Source organism: Sus scrofa, chromosome 2 (genome assembly GCF_054392235.1).
Source record: "Sus scrofa isolate SSC_HxYL_T2T_F1_AM1 chromosome 2, Sscrofa_HxYL_maternal_Yorkshire_Landrace_v2.0, whole genome shotgun sequence".
Taxonomy (NCBI): domain Eukaryota; kingdom Metazoa; phylum Chordata; class Mammalia; order Artiodactyla; family Suidae; genus Sus; species Sus scrofa.
The window spans coordinates 148,010,989-148,029,312 of NC_139384.1; the positions used below are offsets into that span (position 1 = coordinate 148,010,989).

General features: G+C 37.9%; 1 protein-coding gene and 1 long non-coding RNA gene across 15 annotated transcripts in view; one reads left to right on the plus strand and one right to left on the minus strand.

Annotated features, from left to right (window-relative positions):
* MACROH2A1 (macroH2A.1 histone) overlaps window positions 1–18,324 on the minus strand; it is an 88,560-nt gene that overhangs the window by 24,856 nt on the left and 45,380 nt on the right. For 8 of the 14 annotated variants that reach the window (XR_014836276.1, XR_014836273.1, XR_014836274.1 and 5 more), the window contains 1 exon segment: window positions 1,569–1,676. Coding sequence is in view for 9 of the 14 variants with exons in the window: in NM_001244563.1 (NP_001231492.1) it covers window positions 1,569–1,676 (108 nt within the window). In the remaining 5 variants the exon portion in view is untranslated. 14 annotated transcript variants of the gene reach the window in all.
* LOC146405758 (uncharacterized) lies at window positions 12,714–17,528 on the plus strand. The gene is made up of 2 exons (XR_014838810.1): window positions 12,714–12,771; window positions 13,910–17,528. It is a non-coding gene; the product is annotated as an uncharacterized LOC146405758 (long non-coding RNA).

Sequence of the window (18,324 nt, forward strand, 5' to 3'; positions counted from 1 at the left end):
GGTGTGAGGAGTTCTGATGAGGTTGGCTCTGGGGTGACGGGCAGCAGAGAGGAACAAGAGCAGACAAGGGAGGCCAGGTCAGGGCAAGGGAACGGGGGAGGGGGAGAGTGGCCCCAGGGCCAAACTGTTGGACTTGCTTCTCAGGTTCCCGAGTCCTGGCTAACGGTCAGCACTAGGGACCTAGAGCACACTGAAGCGAGTCCTAAACAGCACGGGTTTCTCACACTTCAGTTCAAACCAAAGCGGGCTGGAGGACGGTGCACGTTAACTTCCCATATGTCACCCAAAGGACAGGTTAAAGGGTGTGAAAGGTGGCTGCCTTCACTGCTGAGCTGGAATTTGATAAATAAATAAAAAACAGTTTAAACAAAAACTTTCAAAGCCCCGGACCTTAAGATGACAACAACTGCTGCTTACTTTTCCCTTCGAAAAATGCACACAAAATACAGATAATGGTTATAAAATGTACACTGTAATGGTTATTTGCTGGAACACAGAGTCCACCACAGGAATTGCATCATGAGAGCCTGAGTGCAATTAGTGACAGGAGGTGGGGGGGAGGGAAGGGGCACTTGCAATGACGTGAGCAGGAGGGCTGTGTCACTGAGATGCAAAAGAAAATTGACAGTGAAGTTGTAAAAATGATGCAGCTTCAGAACCAAGTTGCTAACCACGTCCAAACTAAACACAATTTATATGGCAAGTCAAATCCGTGCCTTTAATTTTCTTTTCTTTCTTTCTTTTTTTCTTTTTTCTTTTTTTTTTTTCCAGCTGTGCCCACAGCATGTGGAAGTTCCAGGGCCAGGAATCGAACCCAAGCCACAGCAGTGACAACACCAAATCCTTAACCATTTGGCCACCAGGAAGCTCCTAATTTTTTTTTTAATGTAGAATAAAAAAAAAATTTTAGAAAAATAATTCCCCCCATTTCTCTACCCCCTTTTTTTGGTATTAACAGAAAACTATTAACTAACTCTCATTCTCAGGTCTTAAAAGCCTTTGCATCATTTTTATTTTCAACAAAAGTGAACCGTCTGTCATAAAACCATAGCATCCTGGCAAAGTTACATCACTGGGGGAGGCTGAAAACATATTGCCCACGGTTAAAGCAAGTCAACAACGGGCTTGAGGGGTCCTCGGGTGGCGTAGCACAGCCCTTCCGTGTGTCGAGAAACAACCCACCCCCTGGCTCAGGGCTCTACCTTCAGTACCCACCAGAACGCCCGGGCTGCGTGCTGGAGCCTTCTCTTTGCAGGACCTGGTTCTGACTTCTGGCTGTTTTTCAGGCCAGTGCTACAGGATGACCAGGTCCCCCCGACATATGCAGACGAAGCCCAGGGTGTCCCGAGCCCCGCCGGCAGCCGCTGTCCCTCTTCTTTCTATCTCCCCTCCCTGCCAGCCAGTCTCCCCCAGCACCCCACCCCAGCCCTCCCTGAGGCCTCTCCTAAAGCCCCTGCTGCCCACTCTGTCCACCTACGCCCACCAACAAGGCCAGGAGTGGCCCTGGGGTGGAGGGGGCACCTATCCATCCCAGGGCCCACGAGCAGACCAGACGCGTGTGTGCCTACCTTCTGGCCGAGGAAGAGGCTCTTGGTGGAGAGCACGGTGAAGCCGTCGGCGGGAGTGCCCTCAGTTGTGCTGTCGGCGCTGGCTGCCTTGCTGACTTCTCCCTGCTTCTTCTTGCACAAAGAGAAGAATCAGTGTGAGGCCCACACAGGCACAGATCATGTGATCTGGGCTCTTCTAACAGGCAGGTGAATTAAAAGCCTCGTCCACATTACTCTACAGAAAGCAGGAGACTAAACCACAACTAATTTTCAGCATTTTTCAAAGTGGGGGGTGCAGGCTTACGCTGAAGTCCAAGAGTTTTCTAAATAATGCTAAATTCCATTTTCATCCCTCCATAATCTTTTCAGAATAGCCACTTAAAGGCAAGACTTTACAGTGTTTATTCAGACCAGAACCAGCTGCAGAACTGCAGACCGAGTAAATGCCTCATCGCTCACGGTCTTCACTTTCCAGATACCTGCACAGGATGCAGGGGAGAAACAGACCGAGGACCCTCACCCTCCAACCCCCCAGCCCCGGAGGTCAGACCCTCCCATCCTCCTTCATTAAGACCCCCTTGGAGAAGGGTCCATGTGGCGGCTGTTGGTGAGCCTATCTGTCCACCTGGATGCCCGCTGCCCTGCAGTGTGCCTGGGTCTTGGCAGGCTCTTGGCCTCTTCCCAGCATTATCTCAGACTGAAGTGTGTGGATCCTGGGGTTTCCAGGAGCTTTGCAAGGGTATGTTACGTAGAGAAGTCAATTACTTTCCAGATTCCCAGCTTGCTCATGCACGTCTTCCTAAAACAGATGTGCCCTACGAGGGATCTACACCCGCAATCAAGGTTCCAGGCCGAGCTTCCCTCCTCAACCACTTCTCCCACTTCCCACGCGTACGTATTAGAACAGCGCCTGGCCCTTTGAGTATGGATGCATGCATTTCTCGGTCTTTTATACATTTCTGTTAAGGGTGAGGCCTGTATTAGAAATGGATATTCTGGCTCATTTGAAGATATTTTCTGTATTTAGACATAGTGAGTGAGGAAAGTGGCAATTTTTGTTCAGATACTTCAGCTTTTCCCTTCCCCCAATTGGTATCAAAAAGGATGGCCCAGTATCAGCAAATCAAGAAATTAGGGGGTGAGAAATATTATAAATGGCTTTGTCTTCCTGAAGGAAAGATCTGGACAGTAAACTCAGGACAAGGCCCTGTACCCTATCCAGCTGCCCCTTCAATATTCAGATTCATTAACCTATTAACATGTTTACCTACATTGAAAAATAAGGTCTAATTTTTCTAAGTGCGCCAACAATAAGGACTGCTTTGGCCTTAAGGTTATGTGGCTAACCCGGAACATTTTCCGTAAGTTAAATGAGCTTAATTTGATGCTCCAAGGTTTCAATACAAATGGGAAAACAGAAAGCATTTTATTGAGAAACATGGCATTAGCAAGGATATATTAAAATCATCACTATTTTGCTTTTCTTTATACTTTGAGTGCATCAGATTTGACAAGTAAAAGAAAAACAGGTATGATCAACAATTACATGTGAAGTTTTAGTACTACTTTGCAGGAAACAAGAAAGGCAAAGGCTGGATGACAGATCCTTTCACACGTCAGATGTTTCTAATTCTGTGCTTTCAACAAAACTGAAGAAATAGCACACTGAGTTAACAGCTGATAGATCATTAAAGAACAGATTGATGGAATTTGGTTAATAGTAATGCAGCAGTGCTGGTTTCTTAGTTGTGATGAATGCAAGAGGGTTATGGAAGAGTTAACGACAGGGAAAATGGGTAAGGGATATTCAGGAATGCTCTGTACTGGCTGTGTAACGTCTGTAAATCTGAAACAATTCTAAAATAAAACATTTATTAAAACAAACTGGTGACAGATTACTACATGATTGCTGGCATGTAACTCAGAAAAAGTCCAGAGGACTGAGTGATTGCTAAAACAAAATCCTTTCCATTCCCGTTTGTTTTTGTGAACAAGATTTTATTGGCACTTTCACATATAAATATAAAAACACAGGATCATGAACCCTGACTTGTTTTAGCAATAAGTAACATTCATTTATCTTAGGGTACTTGACTTAAGCGATGAAACTATCTCCATGCATCCCATTACTTGACACTGTTTCAAAAACATTTTACTCTCTCCTTAATAGTCAAAATTAAATGTGTCAAGTATTTGTTGGTTTGATCAATTGTGTACTATTAAATAAAGGTGCTAACTATTCAATCCTGTAGAAACCATATACTTACTAGTACTTTTATGATCACAAGACATTTTTTCAAAAGAAATTTAAATTTATATGCATTATTTTTTTTGCAGATAACATATTGCAAGCAAAAAAAGATGCTATATAAAATAGCATTTTGTGGAGCAAGTGAAAGAAAAATAAGGGCTCAAGGGGGAAAATGATGTAAATCTTCCAACTGTTAAAAAGGAGCCTGTTAAGTGTGCTATTCACAAGAGCCAAGACATGCAAACAACCCAAATGTCCATCAACAGATGATTGGATTAGGAAGATGTGGTGTATATACACAATGGAATACTACTCGGCCATAAAAAAGAATGAAATAATGCCATGTGCAGCAACGTGGATGGAACTAGAGAATCTCATACTGAGTGAAGTTAAGTCAGAAAGAGAAAGACAAATACCATATGATATCACTTATATCTGGACTCTAATATATGGCACAAACGAACCTTTCTACAGAAAAGAAAATCATGGACTTGGAGAAAAGACTTATGGTTGCCAAGAAGTAGAGGAGGGAGTGGGGTGGAAGGGGAGCTTGGGGTTAACAGATGCAAACTATTGCCTTTGGAATGGATTAGCAATGAGACCCTGCTGTGTAGCACTGGGAACTATGTCTAGTCACTTATGATGGAGCATGATAATGTGAGAAAATAGAATGTATATATGTATGTGTGACTGGGTCACCATGCTGTACAGTAGAAAAAAAATTGTATTGGGGAAATGATTAAAAAAAAGAAAAGAAAAAAAAGGAACTTTGCGATGTGTTGATATACAGTTTGTGTATATCAACACATCGCAGTAATTAGATTTCTTTAGATACATTTGAAAGAGTGATGAGTTTTTTTAAATTTCAGTATTTATTATATATCCAAGATAAACACTTTGTAGATATTTAAATTTATTATGAAAAGGTAAGCTGTCACATTTTAGTTGTGTGAGATATGAAGATTTTCAAAACTACTTTAGGAAGTATGCAAGCAAAAAAGTTTTAAAACCACTGCTTTAACCCAATGAACACCGTTCATACGTAAGGTGCTCAGTAAATGCTGTAAAATGTAAAGGAGTTGCTAACTGAATAAAGATTTAGTGCCACTCAAGGATATGTGGATTTTAAGAGGTGAGAAAGATGTAAATGAGAGAATGAATTTCAAGCATCTAGGAATTGGAGCTGCTTTTATTAGGAGGACGGGGTCTGAAAGACGCTCTTTGCTCTGATACAAGTCAGTAGCAGCTGTGGCTGCCTATGCAGCCAGGTTATAAAGCTTAACGTGATAATCAATACTAGCAATTTTTAGCAATGATTCATTTGCTTATTGCCACCTGCATTAAAGCCCTCACCCGTATGGTAAACTGGTTCAGCCACCATGGAAAAAGTATGAAGGTTCCTCAAAAAAATAATAATAATAATAAAACTACCATGAGCTCCAGCAATTCCACTTCTGGGAATATATCCAAAGGAAATGAAAACACTATATTGAGGCAATATTTGTACCAACATTCATAGCAGCATTATCTTTTTTTTTTCTGTTTTTTAGGGCTGCACCTGAGGCATATGGGAAGTTCCCAGACCAGGGGTCCAATCAGAGCTGTAGCCACCAGCCTATGCCACAGCCACAGCCACGCCAGATCTGAGCCATGTCTGTGACCTATACCACAGTTCACGGCAACACTAGATCCTTAACCCACTGAGTGAGGTCAGGGATCAAAACTGCGAGCTCATGGACACTAGTCAGATTCATTTCCACTGAGCCACGTCGGGAACTCCCATAGCAGCATTATTTACAATCGCTAAGACACAGAAACAACCTAAATGCCTACCAAGAGATGAAGAGATGAAGATGTCAGACAGACACACACACACACCCCACACACATAAACACAATGGAATATTCTTCTGTGATAAGAAGAAAATCCTGCCAGGAAGCTAAAAGAGCTCCAAATAACATGAATACAAAGACACAAAGAGACCCACGCCAACCCACATTATAATTAAAATGGCACAAGTTATAGGGCAACGCTAACAGCCATAAAAAGAGAAACTGATAGTAGCACAATAATAGTGGGGGACTTAAACACCCAACTTAAGTCAACAGACATATCATCCAGGCAGAAAATTAATAAAGAAATGGGCCTTAAATGACACATTAGACCAGAAAGAACTGATATTTATAGAACATTCCATCCAAAAGCAGCAGAGCATACATTCTTTTTAAAGTGCACATGGAACACTCTCCACAGCAGATAACATCTTGGTCACAGAGCAAACATCGGTAAATTTTTAAAAACTGAAATTATATCAGGCACCTTTTCTGATCATAAGACTATGACACTAGAAATCAAATACAAGAGGGAAAAAGGCAAAAAACCACAAAACTCCTGATCCACAAAATCACTGAAGAAATCAAAGAGGAAATTTAAAAATACTTAGAGACAAATGACAATGAAGATACAACAATCCAAACAAAACCTATGGGACACAGCAAAAGCAGTTCTGAGATGGAAGTTCATAGCAATAAAGGGTTACTACAGGAAACAAGAAAAATCTCAAACAACCTAACCTTAAAGCAACTAGAGAAGGAAGAACAGACAAAGCCCAAGTTAGTAGAAGGAAAGAAATTGTTAAGATCAGAGCAGAAATAGACACAAAGAAGACAATAGAGAAGGTGAATGAAACCAAAAGTTGGTTCTTGAAAAAGATCCACAAAATTGATAAACCTTTAGCCAGACTCATCAAGAAAAAAAGGCAAAGAACCCAAATCAATAAATTTGAAATGGAAAAGAAGTTCCAAGTGACACCAAAGAAATACAAAGGATCATAAGAGACAACTTACTATAAGCAAGTATATGCCAATAAAATGGATAACTTAGAAGAAATGGACAGACTGTACAAAGGTACAACTTACCAAGACTGAACCAGGAACAAATAGAAAACATGAATAGACCAATCACAAGTACTGAAATTGAAGCTATAATTTAAAAACTTCCAAAAAACACAAGTCCAGGATTATTTTGTGGAATTTGCCACAAGCAAATTCTATCAAACATTCATAAGAGTTAACACCTATTCTTCTGAAACTCTCCCCCAAAAAAAATTCCAGGGGAAGGAATAGTCCCAAATTCATTCTATGAGGCCACCATGACCATGATACCAAAACCAGACAAAGATACCACAAAAAAAGAAAATTACAGGCTAATATCACTGATGAACATGGATTCAAAAATCTTCAAAATGTTAGCAAACTGAATCCAACATTAAGAGGATCATATACCAAGACTGAGTGAGATTTATCCCAGGAATACAGGTTTCTCCAATAGCCACAAATCAATCAATGTGATATACCACACCAGCAAATTAAAGAATAAAAAAAAAAAAAAAAAACATAGGATCATTCCAGTAGATGCAAAAAAAGCTTTTGACAAAATTCAACACCCATTTATGACAAAAACTCTCCAGAAAGTGGGCCTAGAGGAAAACTACCTCAACATAATAAAAGCTATATATGACAAACCCACAACTAACATTATTCTCAATGAGGAAAAGCTGAAAGCATTTCTCCTAAGATCAATAATAAAACAAGGATGTCCACTCTCACCACTGTTATTCAACATAGTTTTGGAAGTCCTAGCCATGGCAGTAAGAGAAGAAAAAGAAATAAAAAAAAATTCAAACTGAAAAAGAAGAAGTAAAACTATTACTGTTTGCAGATGACATGATACTATATATAGAAAATCCTAAAGAGGCTACCAGAAAAGTATTAGAGCTCATCAATGAATTTGCTAAAACTGCAGGATACAAAATTAATACACAGAAATCTACGGCATACTACATACTAACAATGAAAGACCAGACAGAGAAATTAGTGAAACAATCCAATGTACCAATGCATCAAAAAGAAAAAAAATACCTAAGGAACAAAACCTACCTAAAGAGACAAAAGACCTGTACTCTGAAACTGTAAGACACTGAGGAAAGAAATCAAAGATGGAAAGCTATACCATGATCACGGATTGGAAGAACCAATATTGTCAAAATGACTATACTACCCAAGGCAATCTACATATTCAATGCAATCCCTATCAAATTACCAATGACATTATTCACAGAAGTGGAACAAAATATTTTAAAATTTGTATGAAAACACAAAAGACTTCAAATAGTCAAAACAATCCTGAGGAAAAAAATCAGAGCTGGAGAAATCAGGCTCCCTGACTTCAAACTATACTACAAAGCTACAGTCATCAAAAGAGGCACAAAACCAGACATAAAGATCAATGGAATAGGAGAGAAATCCCAGAAATAAACTCAAGCACCTATGGTCAACTACTCTATGACAAAGGAGGCAAAAACATACACTGGAGGAAAGACAGTCTCTTTAACAAGTGGTGTTGGGAAAACTGGACAGCAACATGTAAAAGAATGAAATTCAAACATTTTCTAACACCACACACAAAAAATAAACTCAAAATCGGAGTTCCTGTCATGGCTTAGTGGTTAACGAACCTGACTAGCATCCATAAGAACGCAAATTCGATCCATGGCCTCACTCACTGGATTAAGGATCTGGTGTTGCCATGACCTATGGTGTAGGTAGCAGATGTGACTCAGATCCCGCGTTGCTGTGGCTCTGGTGTAGGCTGGCGGCCACAGCTCCGATTTGACTCCTAGCCTAGGAACCTCCATATGCTGCTGATGTGGCCCTAAAAGACAAAAAGACAAAAAATAAAATAAACTCAAAATAGATGAAGAAGGTAAATGTAAGGCCAGATGCTATAAAACTGCTAGAGGAAAACACAGGCAGAACACTCTTTAACATAAATAGTAGCAGTATCTTGTTTGAACCACCTCCTAGAATAATGAAAATAAAAACAAAAATAAACAAATGAGAGCTAATTAAACTTAAAAGTTACTGAACAGCAAAAGCAACCATTAAAAAACCAAGAAGACAACCTATGGAATAGGAAAAAATATTTGCAAGCAAAGCAACTAACAAGAGGACTAATCTCCAAAATATAAAAACATCTCATGGAGCTTTATATCAAAAAGACAGAAAAACCCAACCAAAAAATGGGCAGAAGAGACAAAAAGCACATGAAAAGATGCTCAACATCACTAATTATTAGAAAAGAGCAAGTCGAAACTATAATGAGGTACTGCTTCGCACTAGTCAGAATGGCCATCATTAAAAAGCATACAAATAACAAATGCTGGAGAGAGTGTGGAAGAAAAGGAATCCTCCTACACTGTTGGTGGGAATGTAAATTGGTGCAGCCACCATGGAAAACAGTATGGAGGTTCTGCAAAAAACTAAGAACAGAGTTGCCATATGATCCGGCAATCCCACTCCTGGGCATATATCCAGACAAAACTATAATTCAAAGACATACATGCACCTCTATGTTAAAAGCACAACAGTCAAAACATGGAAACGACCTAAATGTCCACTGAATCGATGAATGGGTAAAGATGGGGGGGCGGTGTACATATATACACACAAATAGACACACAATGGAATATTACTCAGACATAAGAAAGAATGAAATAGTGCCATTTTTGTAGCAGCATAGATGAACCTAGAGATTATCATACTAAGTGAAGTAAATCAGAAAGAGAATGACAATACCATGACATTACTGATATATAGAATTTAAATATAAGATAAACTTATCCACAAAACAGAAACAGAATCACAGACAAAGAGAACAGATTTCTGGTTACCAAAGCGGGGTGGTGGGGAGAGATGGATTGGGAGTTGGGGATTAACAGACACAAACTATTATATTCAGGATGGATAAAGAAACAAAGTCCTACTTATAGCACAGAGAACTATATTCGATGTCCTGCAATAGATCGTAACAGAAGAGAATATGAATAAGAATACATATACATGTATCAATGAATATCTTTGGTTTACAACAGAAATTAACAGAACATTGTAAATCAACTATACTTCAATAAAATAATTTTTTAAAAAACAAATAGGCTGTTGTAAATATAAGTCGTTATACATAAGGTTCACGGTAAACACAAAGCAAAAGCCTACAGAAGATATGTGAAAGAAAAAAGAATGTTAAGAATACCACGAAAGGAAATCATTGAATTACAAGGGAATAGAATGAAAAAAAGTAAAAAGGAACTAGGAAACAGCCAAAAAACAATTAACAAAAAGGAAATAAGTACATACCTATCGATAGTTACTTTAAAAGTAATGAACTAAATTCTCCAATCAAAAGACATTGAGTGCCTGAATGGATAAATACATAAGACCCATCTATATGCTACCTACAAAAGACCCACTTCAGATGTGGGGATATACACAGACTGAAAGTAAAGGGATGGAGAAACATTTTCCATGTAAATGGAACCAAAAGAAAGCTGGGGTAGGAGTTCCCATCACGGTGCAACGGTTAACAAATCCGACTAGGAACCATGAGGTTGCGGGTTCGATCCCTGACTTTGCTCAGTGGGTTAAAGATCCGGCGTTGTCATGAGCTGTTTTGTAGCTTGCAGATGCGTCTCAGATCCGACATGGCTGTGGCTCTGGTGTAGGCTGGCAGCAGCAGCTCCGATTAGCCTGGGAACTTCCATATGCCATGGGTGCAGCCCTTAGAAAATACAAAAAGACAAAAAAAAAAAAAAAAAAAAAAAAAAAAAGCTGGGGTAGCTATACCTAAATCAGACAAAACAGACTTTAAAACCAAGCCTGCAATGACAGACAATAATAAAGGAATCAAGCCAACAAGAGGATATAATATTTGTAATATTTATGTATCCAACATAGGAGCATATAAATATATAAACTGAATATTAATAGACCTAAACGAAGAAACAGTAACACAATAAGAATCGGGACTTTAATATCTCACTTTCATCAATGGATGAGTCTTCCTTAGAGAAAATCAATAGGGAAACATTGGCCTTAAAAACAACATGTTAGACTAGATGGATTTAACAGATATACACAGAATAGTCCACCCAAAGGAACAGATTATACATATACATTCCTTTCAAGTACACCTAAAACTCTCTGCAGGATAGACCATAAAACAAAACAAGCCCTAATAAATTTCTGAAAAGTGAAATCTTATAAAGTATCTTTTCCGAACACAATGGTATGAAATCAGAAATCAATTACAAAATGGAAACTGGAAAAAACCCAAATATGTGGAGATTAAACAACACGCTTTTCAACAACCAATGGGTCAAGGATGAAAGCAGAAGAGAAATCAAAAAATACCTTGAGGCAAATAAAAATGGAAATAAAACCTACCAAAACTTATGAGATGAAGCAAAATTAGTTCTAGGAGGGACATTTATAGCAATAAATTCCTACATCAAAATTTTTTTTAAATCTCAAATTTAAAACTTTAACTTTATACCTGAAGGAACTAAAAAGAACAAATGAAACCCAAAGTCAGCAAAAGGAAGGAAATACCAAATAGACCCAAGCAGAAATAAGTCAAAGAGAGACTAAAAAGACAATAGAAAAAAATAAATGAAACTAATAGCTGGTTCTATGAAAAAATAAACAAAACTGGCTAGACTAAAAAAAAAAGAGAAAATTCAAACAAATAAAATCAGAAATGAATGAGGATATATTAAAGATATCACACAAGCACAATGAATTATAAAAGACTGCTATGACAATTTCATACCAACTGGACAATGTAGAAGAAACTAACAAATTCCTAGAAAAACATAAAACCTACCAAGAGTACACTGTGCAGAAACAGAAAATCTGAACAGTCCAATTACCAGTAAAGAGATCAAATCAGTAATCAAAAACCTCCCAAGAAACAAAGGTCCAAGATCAGACAGCTTCACTGGTGCATTCTACCAAAGATTCAAAGAAGAATACTAATATTTCTCAAACTCCTGCAAAATACTTTATAGATGGAAACACTTCCAAACTCATTTTACAAGGCAGAATTATCCTGATACCAAAACCAGTCAAGGACACCAAAAGAAAAGAAAACTACAGGCCAAAACACCTGATGCCACAGATGCAAAAATCCTCAATAAAATGTTAGCAAATTGAACTCAATAATACATTAAAAGGATAATACACCATGATCAAGTGGAACTTATTCCAGGGATGCAAGGATGGTTCAACATTAACAAATCCATCCATGTAATACACTACACTAACAAACGAAGGATAAAAATGATATGATCATCTCAATAGACGCAGAAAAAGAACGTGACAAACTTCAACATATATATGTGATGAAAAATTCTCATGAGTGGTTAAAAAGGGAGCTACCCCAACAAAATAAAGGCCACACATGCCAAGCCCACAGCTAACAAACATACTCAATGGGGAAAAGCTGATCACTTTTCCTCTAAGATCAGGAACAAGACAAGGACATCCACTCATGCCACTTTTATTTAACATAGTACTGGAAGTCCTAGCCATAGCAATTAGGCAAGAAAAAGAAAAGGCACTCAAATCTGAAAGAAAGAAGTAAAAGTGTCATTATTTCAACATGACATAGTATATACAGAAAACCCTTTAGACTCCACCCATAAAAAATTGTTAGAATAAATGAGAACCAAAAAAGTTGCAGGAAATAAAATCAATGCACGGACATCTGTGGTGTTTCCATACACTAATAATGAACTACCATAAAGAGAAATTAAGAAAACAATCTCATTTACAACTGCATTAAAAGGAATAAAATACCTAGGATTAAATTTAACCAAGAAGGTAAAAGCCCTGCACGGTGAAAGCTATAAGGCACTAATGAAACAAATTAGATACAAACACATGAAAAGAAATTCTGTGCTCAAGGAATGGAAGAATTAATATTGTGAAAATGTCTATACTACCCAAAGCAATCTATAGATCCAATGCAATCCCTATAAAAATTCCAATGGCATTTTTCATAGAAATAGAGCAATCTTTTTTTTTTTTTTTTTTTTTTTTTGTCTTTTTAGGGATGCACCTGTAGCATATGGAGGTTCCCAGGTTTGGGGTCTAATCGGAGCTGTAGCCACCAGCCTACCAGAGCCACAGCAACATGAGATCCAAACCGCATCTGCAACCTACACCACAGTTCACAGCAATGCCGATCCTTAACCCCCTGAGCAAGGCTAGGGATTGAACCTGCAACCTCATGGTTCCTAGTCAGATTCAGTAACCATGAGCCACAACAGGAACTCCAAGCAATCTTAAAATTTGTATCAAACCACTAAAGACCCCCAAACACCCAAAGCTATCTTAAGAAAAAAGAACAAATCTGGAAGCATCATGGTCCCTGATTTCAAACTACATAACAAAGCTGTAGTAATCAAAACAGCATGGTATTGGCATAAAAACAGACACATATGGAGTTCTCTTGTGGCACAGCAGTGAAGGATCCAGTGTTATCACTTGGCTCACTGCTGTGGCATGGGTTCAATCCCTGGCCAGGAATTTCCACATGCCACAGGTGGGGCCCAAAACAAAACAAAGTAATAAAAACAAACACATATATCAATGGAACATAATATAGAGCCCAGAAATAAACCAAGGCATATATGGGCAATTAATTTACAATGAAGACACCAAGAATACACAATGGAGAAAAGACAATGTCTTCAATACATGGTGCTGGGAAAACTGGACAGCCAATGTAAAAGAATAAAATTACACCACTGTCTTACACTACACACAAAAATTAACTCAAAGTAGATTAAAGACTTGAACATAAGACCTAAAACCATAAAACTCCCAGAAGAAAACGGACAGCAAGTTCTTTGATATTAGTCTCGGCAATGATTTTTCAGATTTGACATCAGAAGAAAAGGCCTCAAAGTCAAAAACAAACAGGACCACATCAAACTAAAATGTTTCTGCACTGCAAAGGAAGCCATCAATAAAATGAAAAGGCAGGAGTTCTCGTCATGGCGCAGTGGTTAACGAATCTGACTAGGAACCATGAGGTTGTGGGTTCGATCCCTGGCCCTGCTCAATGGGTTAAGGATCCGGCGTTGCCATGAGCTGTGGTGTAGGTTGCACACACAGCTCAGATCCCATGTTGCTATGGCCCTGGCATAGGCCGGTGGCTACAGCTCTAATCCAACCCCTAGCCTGGGAACCTCCACATGCCACGGAAGTGGCCCTAGAAAGGGCAAAAAGACAAAAAAAAAAAGGACAACCTATGGAATAGCAGAAAATATTTGTAAATAATTTGATAAGGGGTTAATATCCAAAATATATAAAAACTCAGATAACTCTAGAGAGAAAAAATATGATTAAAACATGGGCAGAGGTGCTAAACAGGCATTTTTTCCTAAAGAAAACATACAAATGACCAACAAGTACATGAAAAGGTACTCAACATCACTAATTCAGGGAAGTGCAAATCAAACCACAATGATACAGCACCTCACACCTGTTAGAATGGCTATTACCCAAATCAGAAGAAATAACAAGTTTGGGAAGCTTGTGGGGAAAAAAAAAGGAACCCTGGTATATTGTTAGTGAGAATGTAAACTGGTGCAACCACTATGGAAAACAGTATTTAGTCTCCTCGAAAAATAAAAAAAGAACTACCATATGATTCAGTAATTCTACTTCTGGGTTTTCATCCAAATAAAACAAAAACACAAACTCAAAAGGATATTTGTAACTCCATGTTCACTGCAGCATTATTTATAACAGCCAAGACCAAGAAACAGGGAACCCACCCAAGTGTCCATCAATGGATAAACAGGTGAAGAAAATATGAACCACATAATACACATCCGCATGCACATATATACCTATATAAACAAAATAGAATATTATTTAGCCATAAAAATGAAGGAAATTCTGCCATTTTCCACAATATGGATGGACCTTGAAAGCATTATGCTGAGTCAAATAAGTCAGAGAGAAGAAAAATACAATATAATCTCTCTTAACATCTTTAAAAAATCTTAAAAAAAAAAAAAAACTAAACTCGGAGGAAAAAAAGATCAGATTTGTGGTTTCCAGGGGCAGGGTGCTCAGGACAGAATAGAGAAAGGTCAAAGGTACAAACTTCCAGCTGTAAGATATATAAGTACTAAAAATGTAGTGTACAACATGATGACTATAGTTAATACTGCGGAATAATACTTAGGAAGGCTGTTGAGAGAGTAGATCCTAAGAGTTTTTATCACAAGGAAAAAAAACACTTTTTTTCTTTTTTTGTTTATGAGATGAGGGATAACTACACTTACTGTGGTAATCATTTCACCGTATACCTTAAATATACACAGTGCTATATGTCAATTAAAACTCAATAAAATGAGAAGATGAAGGGTATAGAGGGTAAAAGGTGCAAATTATAAACAGAATCTGTAAGTCATGAATGCACAAACTGGTCAGAATGTGGTATTAAAAAAATTTTTCACACTGCAATGGGCAATGTTCAGCCCTCTACCATTAGACTAGAAGGAATTCTGCCAGGGGAAGTGGTCCATAATCACAGTGGAGACAAGTGACACTATGTCTGAACTCTGAAGTTCTGCATTTGAGTCCTGGTCCACTAGCTGCACAGCCTTAGGCAAATGGCTCACTTTCCCTAAAACAGCTTTCAGCAGGAGAACTAACTAAATGAGCAACAATGACAGGGAAAATGGCAGACCCTGGCAAGAACAGCCATTTCTTCCCTGTTCTCTTGTCTGTCCAGCTGGTGGGCAATGCCTACCTCTTCCCTGCAAGGCGTGCAGACCACAACAGGATGCCTCAGGTCTATGTGTCATTTCATGAGATGTTGCTACTTTCCAATCATAGTAACTGTGCCCTAAGTCTTTCACAAGGTCTATGGTCTAAGACATCATGGCCCTTCCTAACTTTTTGGTCTTAAAATGCCTTTTCTTATATAAAATGGTAAGTAGCAGATTATTTTTATATCTTAGTCTGAGGGGACAGAAGCTAGCAAGCAATACTCTGTCAGTCTCCAAAATGACTGACATTTTAGAAATTCATACTGTTACACAAATCCCAAAACTGCATGTATTATGCATGCACCCAGCTTTGTTTGAGCAGCAGAAAACCCATAAGGTCAGAGTCGGTGGGAGACGTATTTAAAAATCTGTAGAAATGAGTGTCCAGAAAGACTTCTGAAGCTATCAATCCAAGAATACCTGTGTTTAGTCTCATTTGCCCTGTTGTCTGAACCACCATAAATTTGATTAAAAAGTCAACAAAATTTTGCAAGGATGGCAGCCTCTCAAAAAAACCAATTCCTTTCTTTGGCAGCCCTTACCAGAACATTAATCACTCATTGCCAGTTTAAATATTTATCAAAAAAGAAAGAGGTACTCTGCTAAAATCATCTTGGGCTTTTGTCAAAATGAGGAACATGCTATCTTTGTGATCTAGGAGTGTGATTTACATATTGCGGTGCAATTCAGTTGGGACAGTAGTGTGCATTTACATTTGGAAAATCCTAGGTAATAATTCTGATAGTTTTTAATCAAACTTTTTGGCAAAAACTGTCTTCATGGAGATGACCTAAAGATTAGCCTATGCAAACCACAAAAAGAAAAAAGAAAGGTTTCGAATGACAGTAAATCCTATCAATAATTAGCTTAAACATCAATGGACTTAATGTTCCAATCAAAAGACAGTGACAGATTGGATTAAAAAAACACAAGAGTCTACAACATGCTGCCTACAAAGACCCATCTTAGGGCAAAGGACACACATAGATTGAAAATGAGGGGATGGAAAAAGCTATTTCATGCAAATGAAAATGAAAAGAAAGCAAGAGTTGCAATACTCATATCCAACAAAACAGAATTTAAAACAAAGTCCATGAAGAAAGATAAAGTAAATATTATCACAGCCTTGTAAATTAATAATATTTCAATAAAACTCAAAATAAATTAAAAAAATTTTTAAAAAGAAAGATAGAGAAGGACAGTATATAATGACAACAGGATCAATACAAGAAGAAGATTTTACACTTGTCAACATATATGCCCCTCATATAGGAGCACCCATACACACTAAAAACAAAACAAAACAAACAAACAAAAAAAACAACCACTAACAGACATAAAGGGATGAATTAATGAGAACACAGTAACAATAAGAGACTTTAACACACCACCCGTATCAACAGACAACCCATCTAGAAAGAAAATCAAAAAGGCAACAGATATCCTAAATAATACAACAGCATAGTTAAACCTGATTATTTTCAGCACATTATATCCAAAAACTAACCTGGATATATATTCTTTTCAAGTGTACATGGAACATTCTCTAGGACTGACCACATACTAGGACACAAAACTAACCCCAACAAATTTAAGAGTACAGAAATTATTTCAAGTATCTTCTCTGACCACAATGGCATGAAACTAGAAATCAACCACAGAGAATGAAATGAGAAAAAACTAACCACATGGAGACTACACAACATGCTACTAATAAAACAATGGGTTAAAAAAAATGGGTCAATGAGGAAATCAAAAAGAAAAATTAAAATATACCTTGAGACAAATGACAATGAAAACACAACCATACAAAATCTATGGGGTGCAGCAAAAGCAGTTTTTAGAGGGAAGTTCACAGTGATACAGGCCTTCCTCAAAGAAAAAAAAAAGAAGGAAAAAGGAAAAACCTCAAACAACCTACTCTACTCCTAAAAAAATTACAAAAAGAACAAACAAAACCTAAAGTCACTGGAAGGAAGGAAATAATAAAGATCGGAGAGGAAATAAATAGAGATTAAAACAAAAATACCAAAAAAAAAAATCAATAAAACCAAGAGCTGGTTTGTTGACAAGGTAAACAAAATTGAAAAGATTCTGGCCAGGCTCACCAAGAAGAAAAGACAGAGAACCCAAATAAAAAAATTATAAATAAAAAAGGAGAAATTTCATCTGGTACTGAAGCAATACAGTACGTATATATATGATAATACTATGAACAACTGTAAGTCAGCAAATGTGAAAAAAATACACAGAAATACAAAGGACCAAAAGGACTACTATAAGCAACTATATGTGAACAACATGGACAACCTAGAAGAAAACAAATTCTTACAAAGGTACAATCTTCCAAGACTGAACCAGGGAAAAGTAGATAGTATGAATGGACCAATCAAAAGTAGTGAAATTAAAAATATGATTAAAAAACTTCCAACAGGGAGTTCCCATTGTGGCTCAGTGGGGTAAGGATATGATGTTTTCTCTGTGAGGATGCAGGTTCAATCCCTGGCCTTGCTCAGTAGGTTAAGGATCCAGCATTGCCATAAGCTGTAGCACAGATTACAGACATGGCTCAGATCTGCTGTTGTCATGCCCGTGGAACAGGCCCTAGATGCAGCCCCAATACGACCCCTGTCCCAGGAACTTCCATATGCTGCAGGTGTGGCCATAAAAAGAAAAAAACAAAAAATACTTCCAACAAACAAAAGTCCAGTAGCAGATAGCTTCCCAGGCAAATTCTATCAAACATTTAGAGACGAGTTAACACCTACCCTTCTGAAACTATGCAAAAAAAAACCTCAGAGGAAGGAATACTCCCAAATTCATTCTAAGAAGCCATC